Below are 27,024 nucleotides of genomic sequence, written 5' to 3'. Positions count from 1 at the left end.
GAGACATTGCTCATACTTTTGTAAACCAATAAAATCTTTAATAATCATAATAATAGATTAGCTTGTGTGGCGTCACAGTTCTAAACATACAGTAGTGGTCATGATCCCAAGGAAAGGGAGTTGAGTGCAAATGAATGCTGCACTCAAGTTTTCCATAGGGGGCAGGGAATCAGATCCCAGAGCTGGGATTGTGTCCAGTTATCTCTGTTACATGGATCGTCTGCTTTTGGGTAAAGAAGAAAGATGCCAATGGTTGGGTTCAGCTCCCCATCCCTAATTCCAGATTCACTTTGGAAGAGGCGCCAATCAGCACCATTTAAGAGAATCTTACTGCAGTTGTTTGATCACAGTTCAAGCCCATGCACCATAATCTATGCATTAGAATTTGTACATTTAATGCAGCTCTTGTGTCTTCTTATCATTCTTTTTAGTGATGGGTTTTCCATATTTTTGGAGACGAGTAAGCGGCCACCTCAGAAATGAAGGAAGAGGAGGATGTGGAGAAGACAGCAGGATTACAAGGCAGCAAAATGACAACGGTCACTGAATAGAAGAAACCAAAATGGTAACAGAAAACAATTGAAGTCTGGGTTGTATTCAGCCAAGTCCTACTCAGAATAGAACCAATGAAATAAATCAACCTAACTTAGTCATATCTGTTAGCTTAAATGTTAGGACTAACATTGACTACCAATGTTTGTGGTAGGAAGGGCCCAATAGCTACATAGAAATTGCCAGTCCAAATGCAAGAAATTGTGTGGTGTGTGCGTAGAGGTGCAGGGGAGCAAAGTTTTATTTGAAACACCTCCTTAAATTTAAAATTAGCAAACTGGTGTGTTATGTTCCCATGACGGATTGTTTTCTTTTCGTGCAATCCATAGGGGAAAGAACTTGCAGACTAAGGAAGAAAAGTTCCAGGAGGAAGTCAAACACACAATTAGCAGAGAGATTGATGATGGTCTCTAATCTGCCAGCTCCCATTCCTTGGGAAGGGAAACGCACAGTTTGGTTTAAAAGTGATCTGGGAAACATTTGCGAAGAGATCGTATTGGATGCACCGCCAGAGCCATTTTAGCACTTAGACTAAGGTTGTTCCCAATACTTCTGTGATGAAACATGTGGATTGGACTGGAACTTAAATGCTAAAGAAATGTTTTGAGGGTGGAGCTCTATTGGCAGACGCACGAATGTCTTTTAGCCTGGAATGCATCACCTGTGAAGGCTGCTAAGGCGGGATAGCCATCACAGTAGCACAGTGGACAGAGCTGGGCATGGACTGGAGAGGAGAGGTCTGGTTTCATATCCTCCTACTCAGCTGTGAAGCCAACTGAGCGACCTTGGCCCAGTGACATTTTTTGAACCCAATCTACCTTCTAGGGCCGTTGTGAGGATAAAATGGGATTCTTCTTCTTCTTCTTTGGCTAGTAGCCAAGTAAGATTGTCTTCCATAAACACGGTTTTAAAAGTGAGTCTGTAAGTGAGTCTATAAGTTTTAAAAGTGAGTCTGTAAGTGACTGTGGAGCCCAATTCTGGATCCACACGTCCTTCCACAGTGGAGCATAGATTTCCAGGTGGGAGTTGATCATGGTGAGAGTTTGCCAAAGGTGCCTTCCTCTTAGCACGTTTCTCCCTTTCGTCCTGAGTTTGAGCATCTTCAAAACCCATGACACCTTTGGTAAAGGCTGTTCTCCAATTGGAGCATTCGCAGGCCAGTGCTTCCCAGTTGTCAATGTTTATACTACATTTTTTAAGATTTGCCTTGAGAGAGTCTTTGAACCTCTTTTGTTGACCACCAGCATTACACTTACCATTTTTAAGTTCGGAATAGAGTAGTTGCTTTGGAAGACGATCATCAGGCATCCGCACAACATGACCAGTTCAACAAAGTTGATGCTGAAGAATCATTGCTTTGACCAATTTGTACTGACTTGTCAGACCAGCCAAGGTGTGTTGCTTGTGTGTAGTTATTAATTCTAGTATTATAAATAATTATACTGTGCGGGGAGGGTTATTGTTTTCATTTATCATTACGGTATGTATTTTTGTGTTTTCATATTGTAAAGTGCCCTGTGATCTTTGGATGAAGGACGGTATAGAAAATAAACAAACAAAATAAAATAAGTAAGTCTGAAAAGCTGGAAAATATATCTGATACTTTAGCTAATGTCACCTTAACTTAAGAAAACTGAGGGGCAGTTTAACATTTTGATATTCTAGTCCTACATTCCACTTGACAGCCTTCTCCCGCTTACTTTTAAGAGGGTTTTTAATAATAATAATAATGTTTCCAAATATATTCCTTTTTTATTGTACTACACCTGCGCATAGGGGGGGGGGGGACCAGCAGTACCAAAAAATCCTTATCCTCCCAAACTCTAAAATGTTTCCTTAACGGCCAGCGTAAAAAAATAATAATGATAATAATAAAAAAGTGGAAGAGACACAGCACAGCCAAAAACCGGAACAGATTGCGGCAGCCTTAACTTAGTGTCCTCCAGCTGCTTCCCACAGCTGGCCTAGGCTGCTGGGAGTTGTAGTGCCAAAGCATCTGGACGAGGGCGCCCGGTTGGGGGAGGCTGCGTGGAAGTTCCGAGGATTTATCGATTACATCATCGCCGGGGAAAGCGCGTTGCAAAAAAAAAAAAAAAAGGGAAAGGGAAAACTGTGGACGCTTCTCGGCGCTGTCGGCTCTTTGGAGAGGAACCCTCAGCCGCTCTCCGGCAGCGATTCGGCATCGCTCCTCCTTTCTCCGCTCCAGCTAGTCGGAGGTGGCGGCGGCAGCAGCAGCAGCAGCAATAGGACGGCGGGCGGGCGGGCTCGTTCATTTCCCCTTTATTTATTTATTTTTCGGAGAAGTGGCGTTTGCAGCCCGGGGCGGGGAGGGAGGAGTGTGTGCGTAAAGATCCGGCCGCTCCGGAAAGTCAAAGTGGGCTCAGCGCAGTTCCTCTCTCCGGGAAAAGGGGAGAGCGGGCCTTCCCTCCGCCGAAGGAGGAGGAGGAGGGCGGCTCGGCTGTTGTTTCGCCGCCGCGCGTTTTTTGTTTTACGCGGCGCCAGGGAAGCCCCCCTCGCCCTCGCCATCGGGGCGCAGCGCCGCGGAGACCCGGCGCTGCGGTGCGGATTGTGCACGCAGGGCGCCCAACTAGTTCCTCTTTCCGCCGGGCAGCCGCCGCCGCCGCCGGAGACACTCGGTCATCGTGCCCGCCGGAGGAGGAAAATCCCTGCCAGCCAAGTTTGGCACCGGCGGGGAGGGCGACGGCGAGGCGGCGCAGGGAAGGAGGGAGGAGGGCGAGCCGAGAAGAAATGCCAGCGCCCGTGATTTGTGGCTGAGCTGCTCCCCGGCTGCCAGCCAAGCCGCCCGCTTCGCCCACCGCTCGCCCTGGCACCGATGCGCCCCCCCGAGGGTCGTCTCCTGCGCCCTTCGTTGCGCGGCGCCCTGTGATCTTCGCGCCTCGACGGCGTCGTTCTTCGCCCCGCTCAACGCACTTTTATCCTTATTATTATTATTATTGGAAAGGGGGAGTCTCTTTTTTTGCCTCGCCGAGTGTTCCCCCTCCTTCCTAAAATGACGATCGGTTTGGGAAGCTCCTTCTCATCATCATGGCCAACGGGACGGGGGCGGCGACGGTCATGCTGAAATGCGTGGTGGTGGGCGACGGGGCAGTGGGCAAAACCTGCCTGCTGATGAGCTACGCCAACGACGCCTTCCCGGAGGAATACGTGCCCACCGTCTTTGACCATTACGCAGGTAAACGCGCGTCTCGCCGGGAAGTGCTGAGTAAGGGCGCTCCAGCTCCGCCACCCTCTTCTCCGCTTCCCACCCCCCACCCCAGTTTCCAGCACCCCAGAAACAGCAGCAACAGAGCCTAGAAACTTCAGCAAAAACTTTTCCCTTTCCCTAATTCTGCTTTCCTATCCCCCCTCCCTCCCTTTCCCCCCTTTTTTCTCCTGCCTTCTTGTAAAGCAGAGGCTGCGTTTATTTTTATTTCTTTGTGGGGGGGACGACGACTCGTGTTTGCAGTCCCGGGGATCCCCGACGACCCCCTTTTTTGCAAAAGGAAAGCAGCTCAAAATGACTCCTCTAAAGCGCACTCCTCTTCTCCCCCCTCCCTCAATTGGAGGGGTCTGGTTGTGGAACAAGGGGAAAGGGGGAAGGATGGTTTGGGACTGCAGATGCCTGACCACTCCAAAAATGTCGCATTATATATATATATGGGTAAAGGTAAAGGGACTGGACCATAAATATATAGTATTTAATTGGTGGGGGCGGAATAGGATGGCGAATTGCCGTTATGACGGGAGCAAGGATTTAATCCATGCCTGATAGGACCTTGATAGACTGCAACTGAAAGTTGGGGAGCAAATGGGACAGAGGTTAAATGCGGGGGACGACCCAATACCATCTCACTAGCCTTTGAAGTCCTGTTATGAGCACATGATGTGTGTGTATTGACACACACACACACACACACACACACACACACACACACGAGGACACCTTTTTGTAGGCTGCAGCCTGTTAATGGGGAGTCTAGTTCTGTTTTGCTCCATCACAAAAGTGCTTCGAAAGTGTATATCTGGGCAGAGACAGGGATCATTGCTATTTTTAAAAGGTGGCCTACCCATTTGAGATGCCTGTACTTTTTTAAAAAAAATATTTTTTTGAGTTTGGGAGAGAAATTGAATCCACTTGTTTGCTCCTTGGTCTAGAGAGGAAAGAGAGAGCTTGAGAGAGAGTGTGGTTTTGTGTGTTGCTCTAGGGCCCCTGCCTGATATTCTCTTTCTCTCTTTGCAGTCAGTGTGACAGTCGGTGGCAAGCAGTATCTTCTGGGGCTGTATGACACTGCAGGACAGGTAAGGGCTCCCCCCCCCCCCCGACCCAGCAGCTTCAAAGCAACAGGGCGGATTGCTTTTTAAAAGGGGGGAAATAAAAAGTGATCAGCATATGGTGTTTTCCAAAGCTTGAGCTCTGTTCATGCTTACTTGCACACGCTGAATTATTCAAGGACTGCTGTTTATGTTGAGGTGTCTCAATACAGCAGCTTATAATAATTGCCTCATTTACTGCCTTGTCGCAGATCTTTGGAGAATGGATCGCCCTTCCCACCCACCCGCCCCCAGTATTTTAAAATACGATTATTTTAAAAATCAATAATTGCAAGCAGCTGATTTCGTGATCCCAACTCCTATCACCCAGGGAAAAACAACCAGCCTTCTGAGATACTTTATTTTTAGTTCCAAATGGCTGGGTCCTCTTTTGAGTTCTGCCTTGCTTCTCATTGGTGGACGGGCAACATGAGCCTCTGGCTCTGATTGGAGAATAATGGCATCATCTAATGTTATGGGAAGGCATTTTGTCTGATTGTGTTTATTATGGCCCCAGGGACACATTGCTTCCCATCCTGAAATCATTCCTTTGAGTCAAAACATTTGCAAGGAATGACTGAATAGTTTTGGAGCACAGCAGAGAGAGGAGGTTTCTCCCTCTGTTTCAAATTTGTCTGTGCAGGAGAAGGAAAACAACAAGAAGAGATCCCAAACTACAGCTTTTGCATCCAGATCAAATATGAGGAATAGTACTGTTGCCAGTTTGCAAGTGCTTGTTGGTTTGCATTCTTTTAGCCGTAATGGGCTGGATGCAGACTTTCCTCTACTTAAAAGTAGACATCCTCATGGGACTTAAGGTCAAGTCCTATTCATTTCAGTTCTCCATTCTGGGGCTGGGCGATATATCAATATATCATCCAAAACTGGTTTGAAGTCCATGTTGTGATACTGGTTTCATAATTTTTGACCTGGTAATATATTGTGAATCATATGTGTGTGTGGTATGCAGGAAATCATGATGCAGGAGAACCCGTGAAGCTGGTCAATGCCTCTACAGTACAGTGGTACCTCGGGTTACAGACACCGCTAACCCAGAAATAGTACTTTTAAGAACTTTGCTTCAGGATAATAACAGAAATGGCGCAGCGGTGGCAACAGTGGGAGGCCCCATTAGCTAAAGTGGTGCTTCAGGTTAAGAACAGTTTCAGGTTAAGAACGGACCTCCGGAACGAATTAAGTACTTGACCCAAGGTACCACTATACATAGGAATTGGTGTGAGATCAAGTCTGAAAGCAGTCCTTAGAACAAAAACTTTAATTTTTCCTGTCATATCCAAGTTCTAAGTTCTTAACCTGAGGTACCACTGTACATAGGTCCATCCTTATTTCATACATCATGATATATCAGTATATCGTGACGTTTAAGCTGGTGATATATCACAATATTGAAAACCAGATATCACCCAACCCGACTCCATTCTCAGCATGACTAAGGCTGCAATCCTAACCCATTTACCTGGGAACTCCTTCATAGTAGACGTGGTTAAGATAACAGCCTCCTTAATTCAGCCCATAGGTACTCATCTTCTGTGGTATCGAACCAGTAAAGTAACTTGATGTTGTGCCTTCATGCTTTGAATGTAGATGTTCTGATCGAAAATGTCTCTAGGCCCCAAAAGAGTGGCCAAAATATGTTTAGAAATCAGTTATATGCAGTCTGTGATGACCCTCTTTCGTATTTCTGTACATCATTTCTGTATATCCACATCACTGTGTGGCACCATAAAAAGGTAAAGGTACCCCTGCCCGTATGGGCCAGTCTTGACAGACTCTAGGGTTGTGCGCCCATCTCACTCTAGAGGCTGGGGGCCAGCGCTGTCCGGAGACACTTCCGGGTCACGTGGCCAGAGTGACAAAGCTGCATCTGGCGAGCCAGAGCCGCACACGGAAACGCCGTTTACCTTCCCGCTGGTAAGCGGTCCCTATTTATCTACTTGCACCCGGGGGTGCTTTCGAACTGCTAGGTTGGCAGGCGCTGGGACCGAACGACGGGAGCGCACCCCGCCGCGGGGATTCGAACCGCCGACCATGCGATCGGCAAGTCCTAGGTGCTGAGGTTTTACCCACAGCGCCACCCGTGTGGCACCATATACAATTCATAAGAACATAAAATGAAACACTCCTGGATCAGGTCACTGAGGATAACATACAAAGAGGCTGCTGGATCAGGCCAGTGGCTCATGTGGTCCAGCATCATTTCTCCCAGTGGCCAACCAGATGTCTGGTGGAACCCACAAGCAGAAACGGAGCAGAAGATCATTCTCGGTCCTTGCGGTTTCCAGTAACTGGCATACAGAAGCATTCTGTAGAGGTAGCTTCTGCATGTGGAGTAGTAGAGCATAGCTTCCACCATGGCTCGTAGTCACCTCCATAAATTTATCCAATCCTCTTTTAAAGCCGTCCAGGTTGGTGGCTATTGCTGCCTCCTGCAGGGGTGAGTTCCACAGTTGTAACTATGCGCTAGGTGAAAGAGACCCCATTTCCCACAGCGGCCAAGCAGGTGCCTTGTGGAATCCCATAAGCAGGACATGACAGCAATAGCTTGCATGCTATCTTCTCCAGCATGCTGCCTCAGAACTTGCCCCCAGTGGCCGACTTTGGGCCTTCAAGTTTCAGCTACGCTTTACGTGATGCCAAAATTTGGCATCTTCCGTTTGTAGTGATTGTTGCAGCACCCTCTCGGCTCAGCTCCCAGTATGGGAAAACCGGTTGCACTCCCCTAAGTCTGCCTCTGCTGCCACCATGACTAGTAGTAAAGGTAAAGGAACCCCTGACCATTAGGTCCAGTCGTAACCGACTCTGGGGTTGCGGCGCTCATCTCGCTTTATTGGCCGAGGGAGCCGGCGTACAGCTTCTGGGTCATGTGGCCAGCATGACTAAGCCGCTTCTGGCGAACCAGAGCAGCGCACAGAAACGCCGTTTACCTTCCCGCCAGAGTGGTACCTATTTATCTACTTGCACTTTGATGTGTTTTCGAACTGCTAGGTAGTAGCCAGAGATAAATTTTTCTGCCACAAATTTGTCTTGATTCCATTTTTAAAGTTGCCTAAGCCAGCAGCCATTGCCACATATTGGGTCAATTACTCAAATTAAATGATTTAACCGTGGAAGCTGCCTTATACCGAGTCAGATGATTGGTTCATTCTAGACCGTCTCCATGCAAAACAGATGTTCTACTACTGATCTACACCAGATGAAAGTTCTACCTAGTTTTTCTGAATATCGTGGGGGTGAGAAGGACGGGTTCTCCAAAATTTATGGATAACCAGGAATTTGAATACGTAATTAGAATTGCTCTGTAGGAGCTGCTGTCATGCAAAGGTGGACTTGAACTGTCAGAAGGTAATGATTTGGATTGATAAGGTTTTATCTTTTAAAAAGTAAAGGATTTATGTACGTGGGACTAGGCATTTGGCTAGAAACTCAGAAGCAATAAAACAATGATGGCGTTGGTTTAAGCCGCCTAGATTTTAATGGCACACACTGCAGCTATGCCATCAACAACTTTTCTCTAGAGCCGCGCTTGCTATAAAACTTTCACAGTTTCAGCAGCTGGAACATTAAGTAAATGTCTGAAAAAGAAGGGAGGACCTTCTGTAAAATTGCAAGAGGCTGCGGTTCTTAATTAGGAACTCCAGGGGAGCAATATGAGATGGCAGACCCTTAGAAGAACATTTTTTAAAAAGAAAAGAGAAGAAAAAGAGAGAGGACGAGAAGTCGGACAAAACTTCTAAAATGGCATTGGTATGACTTGGAAGTGTTCAGGAGAGTGGTGGTATTTAGAGCAGTAATGGGAATCCTGTGGTCCTTCAGGTGTTGAACTACAGCTCCCATAATTCCTGGCCATTGGCCATGATGGTTGGGGTTGATGGGTACTGGAATCCAACAACATCTGGAGGGCTACAGGGTCTCCACTCCTGTTTTGGAGGCACAGGTTCCCAGGTTCAGAATCTCCAGTTAAAAAGAAAGTTGGATGGTAGAGACAAAAAAGTCCGAGACCTTCAAGATGTGCTGCTAGTGAGAATAACACAGGGCTTAGATGAGCCATAGGTCTGATTCAGCATGAGACAGCTTCACATGTTCATTGCTGGGAGAGATCATCAGTGGCGTTGGGCTGGGTGTTCAACAATATGCAAATGATACCCAGCTCTATCTATCGGTTAAATTTAAGCCTGTGAAGGCGATGAATGTCCTGTGTGAGTGTCTGGAGGCGGTTGGAGGATGGATGGCAGCCAATGGATTGAGGTTGAATCCTGACAAAACCGAAGTGCTGTTTCTGGGAGACGGGTAGGCAGGGGTGGGGGGTCTCCCTGGTCCTGAATGGGGCAACTGTGCCCCTGAAGGACCAGATTCACAGCCTGGTGGTCATTTTGGACGCACAGCTGTCCATGGAGGCGCAGGTCAATTCTGAGTCCAGGGCAGCTGTCTACCTGCTCCCTCTAGTACGCAGGCTGAGACCCTACCTGCCTGCAGACTGTCTCGCCAGAGTGGTACATGCTCTGGTTATCTCCCGCTTGGACTGCTGCCATGCATTCTACATGTGGCTATTTTTGAAGGTGACCCGGAAACTACAACTAATCTAGAATGTGGTAGCTAGACAGGTGACAGGAAGTGGCCATCGGGACCATATAACACCGGACCTAAAGGATATTCACTGGCTGCCAGTACGTTTCTGAGCACAATTCAAAGTGTTGGTGCTGACTTTTAAAGCCCTAAACAGCCTCGGCCCAGTATACCTGAAGGAGCGTATTCAGGTACTGAGGTCTAGCGCTGAGGGCCTTCTGGTGGTTCCCTCACTGCAAGAAGTGAGGTTACAGGGAACCAGGCAGAGGGCCTTCTTGGTAGTGGTGCCCGCCCTGTGGAGCACCATCCCATCAGATGTCAAAGAGATAAACAACTACCAGACTTTTAGAAGATATCTGAAGGCAGCCCTGTATCAGGAAGTTTCTAATGTTTGATGTTTTGTTATTTTTTAATATTTTGTTGGAATCTGCACAGAGTAGCTGTGGTAGCCCAGTCAGATGGGTGGGGTATAAGTAATAAATTATTATTATCATCACAGTTCTTTCCTTAGTAAAAAAAAGAAAAAAGAAAGAGGTTTGCTGGTATTTGTAGACCCGCAGACAAGAATGAATGGGCTGGAGCTAGCATTGTAGACCTGGGGTCTCATTCCCCTTTGGGGAGCCACATACGATTGGTGGGTGGGGCCAGAGGCAAAGGTGGGTGGAGACAGAACCAAAAGTAGGTGGCGTAATGGATGAGACTCTTGCCTTTTTACAGCTGGCTACATTCTAGCCACACAAAAGTCAGATTTCACAAACGCACACCTCTCTCTGTCTTCTACCTCTGCAAGCAAGAGACGTCATCGCAGATCAAGGCCGCATCTCAGCCAGGCAGAAGCACTTTAGGAGGGCATGGATCAGGGCCAGCATAGACTCTCTGGGGTCGTATCCAGCCTTACTTCATTCTTCCTTTAAAGTCTTACCAGTACACGATGAGCAGCAGTGGAGGAAACTGATATTTTCATTTTTAATAGTGGGGAAGAGAAAGTGATAGGTCTATTATATCAGCCTTGGCCAATTCCGGTGCCCTGTAGATGGTGTTGGACTATGACTCCCATCATGGGAGCCGATGGGAGTTGTAGTCCAACAACATCTTGAGGGCACCAGATTGGCAAAGGCAGTAAGACCTGAGGTGTTAGGAGCTCCATGCTCCTAACAGATAATGAAAAATAACAGACAGTAGCAGATAATGTGACGTTGTGAAGCTTTACTTGACGAAATCTGGAGGTGGTGGTGTTTGCTGCTGCTGTTGATAATAATACTTACTTCTTTTTAAAAGCATATTTCACGTGCAAGGCCTTTAAATGGCTTGTCCTGCAACGGAAAGGAAATCCAAACCTCTGAGGTTAAGTGATCTGTAAGGTCACAAGGCAAGCTGAAATCCTGTCTTTTGACCATCAGGGCAGGCTTCCTGTACATTTTTAGATTGCTTCTCAGCCGCTGTTCCGTCATAAGGTTCCACTGGCTTGAAGCCAAGCTGAGGCCAGGGACTTTCCCCCGCTTCTTCTACCCATATTCTGAGTGTGAGCTGTGAGCACTGGCCTTCCTGCTCCCTCTCGCATCAGACCCAGGGATTTTTCCATACAAGCCTGCGTTTGGCAGTTGGCATGAAGTCTGCATCTGCAGTTAATCACATGCCTTGGGGAAGTAGTTCTTCCCTGAAGGGAAGTCGCTTGCCAGGCCTTCTGCTAAAGCTGGCCCACAACACACGAGTTCGTGCGGGAAGACGGGCTGGTAACACTTCTTTGTCTGTTGGGCAGGTGTTTGTACTTCTCTGATTAAGGCAAAGCAATTCTGCTGCAGTCTTTGAGCTAAAGTATGTCTGGCCTTGCCAATGGCGTTTTGAGTTTGCACTTTAGTATTGCAACCTGTGCATATGCTTGGGATTGCATTGTTCAGCCCGGACACTGAGATCCAGCGCCGAGGGCCTTCTGGCGGTTCCCCCATTGCAAGAAGTGAGGTTACAGGGAACCAGACAGAGGGCCTTCTCGGTAGTGGCGCCACCCTGTGGAACGCCCTCCCATCAGATGTGAAGGAAATAAGCAGCTATCTTATCTTTAAAAGACATCTGAAGGCAGCCCTGTTTAGGGAAGTTTTTAATATTTAATGCTGTATTGTTTTTAACACTTGATTGGGAGCCGCCCAGGGTGGCTGGGGAAACTCGGCCAGATGGGCGGGGTATAAATAATAAATTATTATTATTATTATTATTATTATTATTATTAAACTGAAAACAGTGCTTCCAAGTAACATTTTTCTCCCAAACTTCCTTAAATGCTATTTCCCTTTTGTTTTGTCTTTTAAGTTGTTGGTGGCTGTTATTTCCCCTACAGCTGCCGTGGCTGTGCCCGTTTCTCTCGCCCTGTCTCAGGCCTGAACACCTTTTTCCTCACTAGAGAGATCCCAGCCAACCAGAGACCATGGACTGAATGTCAGAGGTGGATTTAAGGGAGCGCAACTGGTTCGTCCGGACTAGGTGCTGAGCCGAGAGGGTGCTATGGGGATTGCCATAACAGTGGCTTAGAACAGAAGGGGAGAGGTGGGGACAGGCGCCAAATTTTGGCATTGCACAAGGTGCCACTGAAAGCCCAGTGTTAAGTTGTGGGCGAACATACCAGATGACACAGCGATTCTTCCAAAGCAGCTCTTTATTTGTAAGCTGGAACAGAACTAACTGAGGAGCTCAATCAGCCTGCTTATATAGAGCTCCAGAACAATTGTAACTGTTGCAACTTTCTAAAACTATCCAATCACAGAACGTCACTTTTCGATCCTTCATTTGCATACAAACTATCCAATCACTGAACGTTACTTTCGATCCTTCATTTGCATAACTATCTACAGTATCCCCCTGCTGGCCCAGGGTGAGAACATCAGTACATAACACCCAATGTGATGGTTCGGGAATGCTGTGTCGCCAACTAGAAAGGGCTATGTGCTCAGGCACTCATCACAGTGTCCTGTTGCGCCAGAAGCGGTTTAGTCATGCTGGCCACATGACCTGGAAAGCTGTCTGTGGACAGACGCCGGCTCCCTCGGCCTCAAAAGCTAGATGAGCAACCCCATAGTCGCCTTGGTCCTTTTTCACCTTTTACCTTATATGTTCATCTCACTAATGGCAAACAAAGTCAATGATCAGTTAGGTTCCCATAGTGAACATAATGACACCATCAAGGACAAATGAAATCTTGTCAGAACGACACATTTTGAGTAGGTGGACAACCCCAAAGAAAAGGGGGACTGAATGTTGGTTAAAATCTCTGAAAATCTACACACATACCTCCTCTAATTTCAACCTTAGGAAAGAGCATCTCAGCGTTCGTTGACTCAGAGATAGAATTCATATTTTCTCCATCTGTAGCTCTGACACTTTCAAGAATGCCCTGAATGAGGTTTCCATTTGATTTCTGCCATGTTTCTGAGGAAGCCTTAAAGCAGGGGAGGCCAGCTGCTTTATTCTCAAGAGTCCCTTCCTTCTCCAGGCAGCCATATGGAGCTTTAAAAGTGTAAAAAGGTAAAGGTACCCCTGACCGTTAGGCCCAGTCATGAACGACTCTGGGGTTGCGGCGCTCATCTCGCTTTATAGGCCGAGGAAGCCGGTGTACAGCTTCCGGGTCATGTGGCCAGCATGACTAAGCCGCTTCTGGCGAACCAGAGCAGCGTGCGGAAACGCCGTTTACCTTCCCGCTGGAGCGGTACCTATTTATCTACTTGCATTTTGACGTGTTTTCGAACTGCTAGGTGGGCAAGAGCTGAGCAACGGGAGCTCACCCCATCACGGGGATTCGAACTGCCAACCTTCTGATCGGCAAGCCCTAGACTCAGTGGTTTAGACCACAGCGCCACCCGCGTCCCTCTTAAAGGTTTATTTTGTCATAAATGCAGACCCTCCTCATGGAGAATCAGAGAATCTATAACAGCATTCCCAAACCAGGTGCCCTCTAGATTTTTTGGATTAAAACTGGCATCCCTGTTATCAGCAAGGATATGCTGGTGGTTCCTGTCTTCTAGCCACAGGTTCAGTGCCTTATGTGTCTTCACCAGGGCCTCGTCCCGCACGGGGCTTCGCTACCACTGCTGCCCAAATTGCCTTCTCCCATACAGTGGTACCTCGCAAGACGGAAAACCCGCAAGACGAAAGGGTTTTTGGTTTTTTGAGCTGCTTCGCAAGACGATTTTCCCTATGGGCTTGCTTCGCAAGACGGAAACGTCTTGCAAGTTTGTTTCCTTTTTCTTAACACCGTTAATACAGTTGCGACTTGACTTCGAGGAGCAACTCATAGAACGCGGTGTGGTAGCCTTTTTTGAGATTTTTGAATACTTTGGTGATTTTTGAAGCTTTTCCAAAACTTTCCCGACACCGTGCTTCGCAAGACGAAAAAAATCGCAAGACGACAAAACTCGCGGAATGAATTAATTTCGTCTTGCGAGGCACCACTGTATCTTAGTGGCATGTATGCTGGACTTATTCCTGCCACACTTGCATGCCATAGCACACACAGCCATGCCATCTTGTAAACCATGGGTAGGCAAACTAAGGCCCGGGGGCCGGATCCGGCCCAGTCGCCTTCTAAATCCGGCCCACGGATGGCCCAGGAATCAGCGTGTTTTTACATGAGTAGAATGTGTCCTTTTATTTTAAATGCATCTCTGGGTTATTTGTGGGGCATAGGAATCCGTTCATATATTTTTTTCAAAATATAGTCTGGCCCCCCACAAGGTCTGAGGGACAGTGGACCGGCCCCCTGCTGAAAAAGTTTGCTGACCTCTGTTGTAAACAGTTCGGCAATTCCAGTTTCTCCAGCATGGGCACCACTCGCTCCAGCTGTTTTTGTCTAGCAGGATCAGTGGTCAGGGATAATGGGAACCGTAGTCCTGAAACAGCTGGAGACCCAAGTTTAGGAAACCGTTTTTTAGTGTTTGACTCAACTCCTTGCCCCTTAGAAGCAGAATAAATTTTGCAAACTGCTTTCTCCCCGCATCCCTTGCTAGAAAGCAGAATGAATTGGGGGTAATTTGTGTGACTTATAATGGCAGCAGGATTCAGCTACCCTTGTCTGAGAATATGTTTCATGTTGGCATCATTATTATTATTTTAGCTCCCAGAGCTCTGCCTCCTGTATGTCTTGCTCCCCTCTTTAGGGTTTCTTTAGCCTCTGACTTTTCCTTTATTTATGTAGCAGCCTTGGAAGCACTGTGCTATTTTGGTTTTCAAATGCAGAAGATTATACTCTCGCTCTCTCTTTCCCCCCAAAAGAGAAGCAAACAATCTGCGGCAGGAACTTTCCTCAGCACCTTGAAAGATAACTTTGAAACTCCAGCTCGGGGCCGGGGAGGGAGATTAGGGAGGGCGATTTGTCTTGCCTGAGGATTTTGCAGGCTCTCATTAGTGAGCGCTGTTGTGGGAAGAGATTATAAAGTGGATCTGTAACTGGGAGTCTAGCCTTCTCCAGCAGCCAACCTCGAGTACACACGAACTCTTCCCACATACCCTTTTTAGCAGCGCTAATGGCTACCCTTCGCAACATGAAGGTTGGCTTCCTTCGGCAGCTCTGACCGATATCTATTTTTGGTTCCTCTTCTAAAAACAGATGGTTCTGATTGAGAGGCTTCTCTTAGGACTCCTGCCCATAAGCTGTAAAGAGCAACAGATGGTTCGCAGTGTGGCGATTACAGAACCTAGAGTGGGTCTTCCAGAGCGTTTGATCTCTGGTGATCTCAATTGCATTTCCTTGCCCCAACTTTTAGCTCCCTGGGGCTCCTCCAGACAAACAGTTTACTGAGCATTCGTCCCAAAAAACTTGCACAGATCCTACTAGACTGTGTCCGGTCTACATTGATATTGGATTTGTTCCCTGGGCAGTTATATGACAAGGAGCATTCATCCTGGTTTGCTTGCAGGGTATTTTTTGGCTTCCTGTTAACTGTTTGTACGTTTCTGAGCACAATTCAAAGTGCTGGTGCTGACCTTTAAAGCCCTAAACAGCCTCGGCCCAGTATACCTGAAAGAGCGTCTCCACCCCCATCATCCAGCCCGGACACTGAGGTCCAGCGCCAAGGGCCTTCTGGTGGTTCCCTCATTGCGAGAAGCAAAGCTACAGGGAACCAGGCAGAGGGCCTTCTCGGTAGTGGCGCCCACCCTGTAGAACACCCTCCCATCGGATGTCAAAGCGATAAACAACTACTTGACATTCAGAAGACATCTTAAAGCAGCCCTGTTCAGGGAAGTTTTTAATGTGTGATATTTTAGTGTATTTTTGGCCGCCCAGAGTGGCTGGGGAAACCCAGCCAGATGAGCGGGGTACAAATAATAAATTATTATTATTATTATTATTATTTGTTTATCCCGCACAGTTCAGTGCTTTTCTTCACCATCACTTTATTTTCCTTTTCTTTTTTTAAGTGAATTTGTTGCACTAGGCAACGATGTGCTTTACATTACAGTCAAACCTTGGTTTGTAATTTGATATTGATAGAATGTGGTGGTCATTGGATTTTAATAATTGAAAATTAATTAAAAATTCATGTGGAAAACCCCAAAAACCCTCAGTTTTCAAACGTCTCAACTGCCGAACATTTCGGAAGCCGAATGCCGAAAACCCAGAAGGGAATTCTTCCGTTTTCGAACACGCCTCAGAAGTCAAACGGCTTCTGAGGTGCGTTTCTCCATTTTTCTCAAAGAAACTTGCTAGAGCCCTTTGATCAAACAGACGTCCAGAACGGAATTCATTCGAAAACCAACGCTCCACTGTACTTCAATTGCAGAAACCTGAATTTTCAGTATGCACATAGAATAATAGAATCCTAAAAATATATACTAACAAAGCTGTATTCGACGGATGAAAGTACATGATGTTTGATATGATTGAGAATCGTGGACTCAGGGATGGAGAATTATAAAGCGTCAAAATCGAGATGTGGAAAATATGGAAACAATGAGGAGAGGCAGGACTGAGATGTGGAGATATGCTTCAGAGATCCAGACTGTGGAGAGCTCCAAAAAATTAATAATTCTAATTTGGACTATAATTTGGACTTTTTTATTTTAGTTTTTTATTTTAATTGGAGTATTATGATTGGATATATTAATTGGATGCTTTTTATTGGAAAATCAATAAAAATGATTTTAAAAAAAGAATAATAGAATCAGGAAATCAGCCCTGAGTGCTCACTGGAAGGACAGATCGTGAAGTTGAGGCTCCAGTACTTTGGCCACCTCATGAGAAGAGAAGACTCCCTGGAGAAGACCCTGATGCTGGGAAAGATGGAGGGCACAAGGGGAAGGGGACGACAGAGGACGAGATGGTTGGACAGTGTTCTCAAAGCTACCAGCATGAGTTTGACCAAACTGCGGGAGGCAGTGGAAGACAGGAGTGCCTGGCGTGCTCTGGTCCATGGGTCACGAAGAGTTGGACACAACTAAACAGAGTTGGATGGGACCTGCAAGGGCCATCTAGTCCAAACCCCTGCAATGCAGGAATCTCAACTAAAGCATCCATGACAGATGGGCATCCAATTACATCAGGAATTAAACTCAAGATTCTAGTTTCTACAGCTTTATCGACAGACACTGAGGTGTGAGATGGGTATAAGTTTTGCCGTTTTACTCCCAGTCTCAACAGATGCTGAAGATGGGGATGGGGGGGGGGATCTGTAGTATCTTCCTTAGCCAAATGAAATGAGTCACTGAGTAGTTGGATGAACCTTGTTTCTCAGCTCTCAATGGGAGATGTTGCCCTTTTCTCATAGGAATAATCAGAGAAAATCACAGTGAAGTTTGTGTGTGTGTGTGTTGTTTTATTTTAAAAATGGTATTTGCACAGTGTGATGAATGGCCATAAGGTTGCCGGAACCCCTGTAGCGCTGTGTGTATTTTGTCCAAGCTGGCATTTGAAGATGGGAGGCAGCTTTTAAAAGTAGGCACTTAAAACATTTCTGGATGGATCTTCCGTAATTAAAAGGCAAATGTGGACCAAAGAAACCGACTTGTATTCTAATAAGACAATCTGCCGTCCCCGTTTAGATGCTATTAAAGGCACTTTATTTTTAAAAAAGGCTGCAGATCACTTAATCAGAAAACTCTCCAAGCACTGTATATAATATTTCACCCGTGTTTTAGTGATCATTATATTATCAGTAAGACACAGGTAAGCTCAGCAAAGCTTTTAAAAAGTGTACATAAAATAATTATAAATAAAATACACTTGAAGTCAACTGGAAAGAAAAACACAAATGTACATAAGTAAATTAGATATCTGAGCAGGGCCTTCTCGGTGGTGGCACCCTCCCTGTGGAATGCCCTCCCATCAGATGTCAAGGAAATAAACAACTATCTGACTTCTGGAAGACATCTGAAGGCCGCCTTGTTTCGGGAAGTTTTTAATGTTTGACGTTTTATTGCGTTTTTAATATTGTGTTGGGAGCTGCCCAGAGTGGCTAGGGAAACCCATCCAGATGGGTGGGGGTATAAATAATAAATTAATAATAATAATAATAATAATAATAATAATAATAATAATAATGGCTTCAGCTGGTATCTAAAACAATGTAGTGAAGATGTTTCTCTAATGCCAATAGGCATGAAGTTTTGCAGTTTACTTGCTGCCACACAAAGAGATTCGCAGCTTGCAAATGTGGAACATACACACGTTCTATGGATGCCTTTTTCAGAATACTTAAAGAAATATTACAGTATGATGGACTTGGGAGCAAGATTTGAGCCGTGAGCGACAGAAGTAATTAGATTATAAGATTGTGGGTATGATTTAACAGATAGAAGTTAGGGTGCAGCAGAAGGGGAAAAACAACAACTCCATAGAAAACGGGGTGGGAAGTCGACAAAAATAAGAGCATGTAGTTGTGTATTGACTGTATATGTTGAAACTTACTCTGCAGAAAAAAGCAGCTGAATAGGCACATATGGGGGGAAATGGCATCTGGGGTAAGCTGGTTCCAAGCATTTAAGAGTTTTCTATACCAATAGTTAGAGACGCGGGTGGCACTGTGGTCTAAACCACTGAGCCTCTTGGGCTTGCCGATCAGAAGGTTGGTGGTTCGAATCCCCGCGACGGGGTGGGGTCCCGTTATTCTGTCCCAGCTCCTGCCAACCTAGCAGTTCAAAAGCACACCAAAAAAAGTGCAAATAGATTTATACCGCTCCGGCAGGAAGGTAAACGGCGTTTCCATGCGCTGCTTTGGTTTCGCCAGAAGCGGCTTAGTCATGCTGGCCACATGACCCGGAAAAACTGTCTGTGGACAAACGCCAGCTCCCTCGGCCAGTAGAGCGAGATGAGCGCCAGAACCCCAGAGTCGTCCGCGACTGGACTTAACTGTCAGGGGTCCTTTACCTTTACCTTTTATGTTGTTGTTGTTGTTGTTTAGTCGTTTAGTCGTGTCCGACTCTTCGTGACCCCATGGACCAGAGCACGCCAGGCACCTCTGTCCTCCACTACCTCCCGCAGTTTGGTCAAACTCATGCTGGTAACCTCGAAAACACTATCCAACCATCTCGTCCTCTGTCGCCCCCTTCTCCTTGTGCCCTCCATCTTTCCCAGCATCAGTGTCTTCTCCAGGGAGTCTTCTCTTCTCATGAGGTGGCCAAAGTACTGGAGCCTCAGCTTCACGACCTGTCCTTCCAGTGAGCACTCAGGTCTGATTTCCTTAAGAATGGATGCGTTTGATCTTCTTGCAGTCCATGGGACTCTCAAGAGTCTTCTCCAGCACCATAATTCAAAAGCATCAATTCTTTGGCGATCAGCCTTCTTTATGGTCCAGCTCTCACTTCCATACATCACTATTGGGAAAACCATGGCTTTAACTATACGGACCTTTGTTGGCAAGGTGACTGGAGTGGCTTGCCGGTTCCTCCTCCAGGTGGATCACATTTGGTCAAAACTCTCCACTATGACCTGTTCATCTTGTGTGCCCTGCTCGGGGTAGTTCATAGCTTCTCTGAGTTCTTCAAGCCCCTTCGCCACAGCAAGGCAGTGATCCATGAAGGGGTTACCTTTTATACCAACAACAAAACCTTAAATTTGACCCAGCAGCAAATAGGCAGACAGTGCAGATCTCTGAATACGGGTGCAATTTCCTAAAACCAGCTCACTTCTGTCTGTAGCTGTGCTGCAACATTCTGCAACTCCAGACCAACTTCAAGGGAAGCCCCACACAGAGTGCATTGCAGCAATCCAGAAGTGAAGTTGCTAATAATAATAATAATAATAATAATAATAATAATAATAATAATAATAAATAATTATTATTTCTACCCCGTCCATCTGGAGTACTGTGGTCAAGCAGTACTAGTGCAGCCATGGCCACAGCTGCCGTACCAGCTGAAGCTGATAAAAAGTGCTACTAGCGACAGAAGCCATCTGGGCGTCCAGAAACAAAAGCTGGATTCAGTAGGTCAGTTTCTCAAGCATGAGAACCATTCTCCAACAGAGCCCATTTATTTTTTTTCACCCAGCCCACCACTGCAACCAGGCACCGGTCCAGGGCCAGCACAGTCTCTCCCGATTTAGATACAGTGAAGAAATAGAGCTGGGCGTCATCAGCATGCTGATGGCAACTTGCCCCGAATCTCATGGCCACTCCCGGTGGCTTCATATAGAGGTCAAATAGCATTGAGGGTACAATAGTGCCCTGTTAGCACTACCAGGGGGCTGAAAACATGGGACTTTGGCCCATGGGTCAGACTGCAACCCACAGCTTTCTGAGTCATGTGGCCAGCAGGACTAAACCGCTTCTGGCACAACGGAACACCTGTGACGGAAACCAGAGCACACAGAAACACTGTTTACCTTCCCACTGCAGAGGTACCTATTTATCTACTTGCACTGGTGTGCTTTCAAACTGCTAGGTTGACAGGAGCTGGGACAGAGCAATGGGAGCTCACCCCTCGTGGGGATTCGAACCACCGACCTTCTGATCGGCAAGCCCAAGAGGCTCGGTGGTTTAGACCAGTGTTTCCCAAACGTTTTTGGGCAACGGCACACCTGTTTACCGGAAAAAAATCTCGCGGCACACCACCATTAAAGCCCCGCCCCGTGACGTCAGCGCGCAGCGTCACGCCGGGAGGGACGCACAAAAGTGAAAGTTTTTTCCCTCCCCCTTGCCGGGGTGGGAGGAGGCAGCAGAGCGAGGGACTGAGGGACGGCGGCAGCTGAGGCGGCCACCCCTCGACGCCGTCCCAAAAGCCGCCAAAAAGCCCTAAAAAAAGAGGAGCAGCACAAAAAACACACCACACACGGGGGGCGTGTTCTAATTTGCTTCTAACTCCGGGTTAGAGCGCAGCACGTGGAGGATGGGTGGGGAAAGAGAGAGGAGGCGCACTGATAGAACGCCAGGCACGGGGGCCGCCAGGGAGAGCCAGCGCGCGCCCCACCCCGGACGCTCGCGGCCACCGCCATCCCTCCCTCCCAGGGAAGGCGGGATTAGAGCAAGCGCCCGGGCAGCAAGAAGCGCGCGCGCGCCGGCCCTGCCCTGGATCCCTCAGAACCGCCAGTCTCTGGGAAAGTGGGCTTGGCTTCAGAACTCTCAGGCAGCAGCACCCGCCGCCCGGCAAGGCTTCCCATTGGGAGGCGCGAATGCTTTAGTGGGCGGGGATTGGTGCAAATATAGGCAGGGCGGGCTGAGAGGAGGAGCCGCCGCCGAGGAGCAGCGACACCAGCAGCGTTTCCTCTCCCCCCTCCCCTCCCGTGTCAACAAGCGGGGCGCCTGCGCCGGGGGTTTGCGCGTCAGGCAGGCAGCCAGGCAGGCAGACGGCGAGAGCCCCGCGCTGGGCAGCCGCTGCTCGCCGCCGCCGCCCCGCGTCTCGCCGCCCGACTCGCCCGCCTCCCTCCCACGGCACACCAGCCGATGTCTCACGGCACAGTAGTGTGCCGCGGAACACCGGTTGGGAAACACTGGTTTAGACCACAGCGCCACCCCAAGTTACCCATTTGATGGAGCCTGTCCAGCAGGATCCTGTGGACGATGGTCTCAAAAGCCACAGAGAGATCGAGAAGAAGGAGCAAGGTTGCACTCTCTCAGACCCGTTCTCAATAAAGGCCCTCCATCAAGGCAACTGGCAGGGACTGGCAGGGCAAGAGTGCACTGGGGGAGTGGGGCTGGAGTCTGTCTCAGGAGAGGGTCACGGTGGTTTGTGGGGTCCTGCACTAGCCAGGAGGCAAGAGGCAGAGGCAGGGGAAAGTTCAGAGCTGGAGGAAGAGGGGGACCAGGCAAGGGAAGGGTTGCTTGCTTCCCCATCCTCTCTTGCACCACTGTTTCCCAGAACCAGGAGAGGATTGAAAAGGGATGAGCAGAGACATAGTCTCCAGCTGCATGTGCCCAGCATGTCAGGGGAAGGTACATCAACTGGTGTAGTGGGAGGGGTCCCCTGTTGCTCCATAGGGCACGGACCTGGGAATAGCTTGTTAGATGCTAGGCATCTAGAGCTGTAGACGCAACTGTGTTATTGTTGACAATAAAAGGCCTTCTCAGTAGTGGCACCCACCCTGTGGAACACCCTCCCATCAGATGTCAAAGTGATAAACAACTATCTGACGTTTGGAAGACATCTGAAGGCAGCCCTGTTTAGGGAAGTTTTTAATGACTGATGTTTTAATGTATTTTGAATCTTTGTTGGAAGCCGCCCAGAGTGGCTGAGGAAACCCAGCCAGATGGGCGGGGTAATAATAATAATAATAATAATAATAATAATAATAATAATAATAATAATAATAATAATGTGAACTCTGCCATGTGCATTCCTTTGGCTGGGAATTGCCTTTCACAAAAACCAAGGCTGAATCAGGCCCATGACCAGGCCTAAACCCAGACTGGGAATAGCTCCTGTTTATACAGAAGACTGGGAATGAGTCTTCTGTCTAAGGTCTGCTGTTGGCACGCCAGAATTTTTTCCACGCCTTTCCCTGGAAAAGGGGTGTTGTGACTGGCTGGTAGATAGTCCAAACCAATGGGATTGGAGTCTGCCTTTTTTGGAGTAGCCAGAGAACCATCTCCTTTAAGGTTGCAGGGACCACCCCTCCCTGCAGTGAAGAATTATTAACCACCTTCTGGTCCATCAACCCTCCTATGTTAGATTTCACAAGCGAAGAGGGAAAGGGGTCAACTCAACATGGTCCAGTAGGAAGCTGCAGGCACCTTGCGCACATCGCCAGGCTGCATAAACTGAAAGTGATTCGCAATAGACTGCAGTTGGAACTGCAACAGGCACAAAACTGAGGTCTCTCTGAAGTTGAGCAACGTCGTCCTGGAAAGGTGCAGCCTGGTTGGTCACAGCAGAGTTTTGAGAGCGCTAGGGGTGCTTCGCCTAGTGCAGCCTTTCTCAACCTGTGGGTCCCCAGATGTTGTTGAACTACAACTCCCATCACCCCTAGCTAGCAAGGCCAGAGCTCAGGGATGATGGGAGTTGTAGTCCAACAACATCTGGGGACCCACAGGTTGAGAACCGCTGGCCTAGTGGGAGTCATCAGCCTGTCAACCACCAGAAAGAGCTCTGCTGGCTGGTTGTTGGAGGATCCCTTGCGAGATGCAAAATGTGCCGCCTTAATTCTGCAGTAGTTCTGGTCTCCCTGTTGTTTGATAGTTCAGAGTTCACATAGGTACAGAAGTTCATTACGTAAGTGCCAAACAGCTAGCTGTCCCTGTTCCCTGCCCTCTTCTAAGCCCTGAGGCTCAAGTTCCCAGCCTCAGCTCCTCTCAGGTTGCCACTGCAGAGCTCAACAATCTCCTGTCTCTCCTATGTGGTTTTTGGCGGCGTGTGTCCCATTTGACTTCACTGGCACCGCCTGTTTGCAAAACGAAGCAGAAGTCGTTGCTGTGCATCCTAGAATCATAGGATTGCTTTGTTCTTTCCTCCAGCTCTGTTTATTTTATTTTTAAAATTTATTATATCTTTATTGTTTTAAAATAGATACATTTATGCCAGGAAAGCAAACAAGCCAACAAACCAACATACAATCAAATAAACAAACAAACTATAAATTGAGAAACAAACAATAGCAGTATACGAAACAACACAATTCTTATAACTAACATCATTTTTACTCCCAATGATGTGAACGATTATAGAACTTATAAAACAAGAAATTAAAAATGACTTCCAATTAGTCTCGCTGTACTTTATCTGTTGATTATCTTATACCGCACAGTTACATATTTCTTATAGTTTCTGTTAACTTCCCTACAAACTTATATTTATACAATGCAAGGTTCAGTCTAATTCTGCCAAGAAGTTTCCTTTTATACCATAATTTTTAAAGTATTCTTTAAAAATTCTCCAATCCCTATAGACTATTTGTTTTGCTTGGCCTCTTATCCTTCCCGTTGTCTTTGCTAGCTGCAGGTATTCTACCATTAGGATTTGCCAATCTGCCGTGTTAGGTATTGCTGTATTTTTCCAATTTCTTGCTACTAAGATTCTGGCCAGTGTTATCCTATACATGAACAATGTTCTTTTCAATTTCTCTATTTCTTTTGGCTGCTCCAGCTCTGTTTAGTAGGGTCAGTGGAGGGAAGTGGAGCTCGCGGATGAGGACCCTGTGGCCTTACAGATGTTACCGGACTACAACTCCCATCATCCCTGACCATCCCGGATGGGGCTGATGAGACTTGGAGTCCAGCAAAGCACCAAGAGGGCATTCAAGAGTCTGCTCTTCTCTTGCCTAGGTAGAGGAAGGTAGCATTCTGTAGCCTCCAATCTCTCAGCCAGCGTTACTGACACACTTTGCAGTTGCTGGAGGGTGGCAGGAGGGCGCATAGTGACACGGAGCCTAATCCACTGGTTGGAAACCACCATTTATTTATTTTTTAGAGACTCCTCACACAGTTACAAGCTTGTCACACAATTTCTAGACAGCTAGCTTGTGGCTTCCGATTGCCGGGATCCAAGCTTTGCATCAGCGCAAACAGCTCCAGAGATGACACTATACAGTCATACCTCGGGTTACAGCTGCTTCAGGTTGCATTTTTTCGGGTTGCGGACCACCGAAACCCAGAAGTACCGGAACGGGTTACTTCCAGGTTTCGGCGGTTGCACATGCGCAGAAGCGCTAAATTGCTCATGCGCAGAATCACAGAATCACAACCCACACGTGTGCAGACATGGGTTGCTAACGTGCACCCCACATTCGCAACCCAAGCGTCCGCTGTATTGTGTTTACCTGAGGTCAGGTTTATACAGCAGAAGGGTGCCGATATGCGGTAGTTCCCAGCTGTTTGGGACTATAGCTCTCGGCTGTGCTGGCTGGGAGTTGTAGTCCAATGCATTTGGAGAGCAGCGGGTTGATAGCTGCTCCCGGTTCAGATTCCTTGTGCGTATATTTCAGAAATCGCAACCTGATGTGAAGCTATGTGCAAACTGCTGCTTCTCTCTCTCTCTCTCTCTCTCTCTCTCTCTCTCTCTCTCTCTCTCTCTCTCCTGCATCCTTTCCAGCCAGTGCAGAAAGGCAGCCTTTGAAGCTGTTTCTGTGTCTCGTTTTTGAGAGCTTTTGCTCTCGCTCCTTTTTCTAAGGCTGCTTCTCCAGCAGGACCCCTCCGTTTCCCAGCCAAAGGAATACGTGGGTGGGTGCTTCAAACATGACTTCATCCCCTTTCGCTTCTTCCCCGTGTGCGCAACATATTCCACTCAAGTTCTTCTAATATTTTTCATGCCTCAAGAAGCCCACTCCCTCCTCCTCCGAGCTAGAAAGTCAGTCGAATGAATCTCTCTGTGTGTGCAAATGCGGTTGGGGTTTTATTGGGGATTGCTTCCTGGTTCGGGGCCTGGTTTGAACGCCTGAGAACCTGAATGTGTCGGAGGAGCTGTGTGCATTTATTTATCCGTTGGAAGGTAGCTCATGGTTAACCTCCAGATATTATTTGGCTGCAAGTCCTGGCAGCTCAGCCAGGGATTATGGGAGTTGTAGTCCAATAGTTGGTAGAGCATGAGACTCTTAATCTCAGGGTTGTGGGTTCGAGCTCCACGTTAGGCCGAAGACTCCTGCATCATCATCATCATCATCATCATTTATTATTATTATTTATACCCCGCCCATCTGGCTGAGCTTCCCCAGCCACTCTGGGCGGCTTCCAACAAAATATTAAAATACAGTAATGCATCAGACATTAAAAGCTTCCCTAAACAGGGCTGCCTTCAGATGTCTTCTAAATGTCTGGTGGTTGTTGTTCTCTTTGACATCTGGTGGGAGGGCCTTCCACAGGGCGGGTGCCACTACTGAGAAGGCCCTCTGCCTGGTTCCCTGTAACTCGCAGTGAGGGAACAGCCAGAAGGCCCTTGGCGCTGGACCTCAGTGTCTGGGCAGAACGATGGGGGCTAGATGAACCTCAGGGTCCCTTCCAGCTGTATGATTCTGTGAGCATCTGGAGAGCACCATGTTGGCCATTCCTGTTGTAGCCTGACTTGTGCTCCCACCCCAGGCTACATGAACACCATGATTATGAGGGACGTTGGACAACACAAGGAATCTGGTATTAAATGATGGCTCCCAATCCAGTGTTCTCCATAGATTGGCTTTCTGGTTTAAAAAGAGAGTGCTGTGTTTGTAGCCCTTCTGGCTAAGTTAAGATTTGTTTGAAAGTGTGTGGGCAACCCTTGCTGAAATCTCAAAAGTCAGAAGGGCATTGGGATAAGATTTTCAGTGATTTGGGGTGGGGGGTGGAGTTTCAGCTAACCCCTTGCCTCTCTCTCTGATTAGCAGCATCGAGATAAATGATGCAAAATTGTTTTGAGAAAGAGAATAAAGTACAGTGGTACCTCAGGTTACAGACGCTTCAGGTTACAGACTCCGCTAACCCAGAAATATTACCTCGAGTTAAGAACTTTGCTTCAGGATGAGAACAGAAATTGTGCTCCAGCGGCGCGGCAGCAGCAGGAGGCCCCATTAGCTAAAGTGGTGCTTCAGGTTAAGAACAGTTTCAGGTTAACAACGGACCTCCAGAACGAATTAAGTTCTTAACCCAAGGCACCACTGTATATATAAAAAGAGAGAGAAAGGTCTTCAGCGAGTGGCCTTAAAAACAAGTTTTTGCATGACCGGACAACATTTAGCTTGGTAAGACCATGTTTGGTGAAGAAGCACATAAAGGGCTTTCAGAAAACTAAATATTTTTAATTTTACCTTCTGGTAAAGGTCAGGTAGTGTTAAGTAATAGATAGTTGCAAGCACTTGGCAATCATTTTTAACGATTGCCATGCAATGTTACACACCTTTTACCAAGCAATACTAAATTATATTAATTTGACCAAAATATATTTTGAATTCCCAAGTCATGTTCCAACTTTTTAGCACTCCTGATTTGGGGAATTTGAACGTTGACAAATTCAGTACGCCCTACTGGCTTATCTAGCCCAGCATCCTGTACTCACAGTGGCCAACCTGTGGGAAAGCAGGGAGCAGGGAGAATTTCTCTCTCCATCCACTTTCTCTACACCATAGATAATGTTGTAATCTTCTATCATGTCATCTCGTACTTGCCTTTTCTCTAAACTAAAAAGTCCCAAATGCTGCAACCTTCTTTCATAGGGGAGTTGCCCCCCCCCCCCCCGATCATTTTGGTGGCCTTTTTCTGAACC

The 27,024-nt window shown here is 47.3% G+C and overlaps 1 protein-coding gene across 2 annotated transcripts in view; it reads left to right on the top strand.

Annotated features, from left to right (window-relative positions):
- The first annotated feature begins 2,682 nt into the window (after positions 1–2,682).
- RHOQ (ras homolog family member Q) overlaps positions 2,683–27,024 on the top strand; it is a 35,644-nt gene continuing 11,302 nt past the window's right edge. The window contains exons 1-2 of one of the 2 annotated variants that reach the window (XM_028724843.2): positions 2,683–3,745; positions 4,793–4,851. In XM_028724843.2, coding sequence (XP_028580676.2) covers positions 3,598–3,745; positions 4,793–4,851 — 207 coding nt within the window. In that variant the 5' untranslated portion in view covers positions 2,683–3,597. The remainder of the gene's footprint in view (positions 3,746–4,792; positions 4,852–27,024) is intronic. The other variant, XM_028724842.2, reaches the window with a different exon arrangement.

This window comes from Podarcis muralis, chromosome 3 (assembly GCF_964188315.1).
Source record: "Podarcis muralis chromosome 3, rPodMur119.hap1.1, whole genome shotgun sequence".
Taxonomy (NCBI): domain Eukaryota; kingdom Metazoa; phylum Chordata; class Lepidosauria; order Squamata; family Lacertidae; genus Podarcis; species Podarcis muralis.
This window is presented reverse-complemented; position numbering and strand designations above follow the sequence as displayed.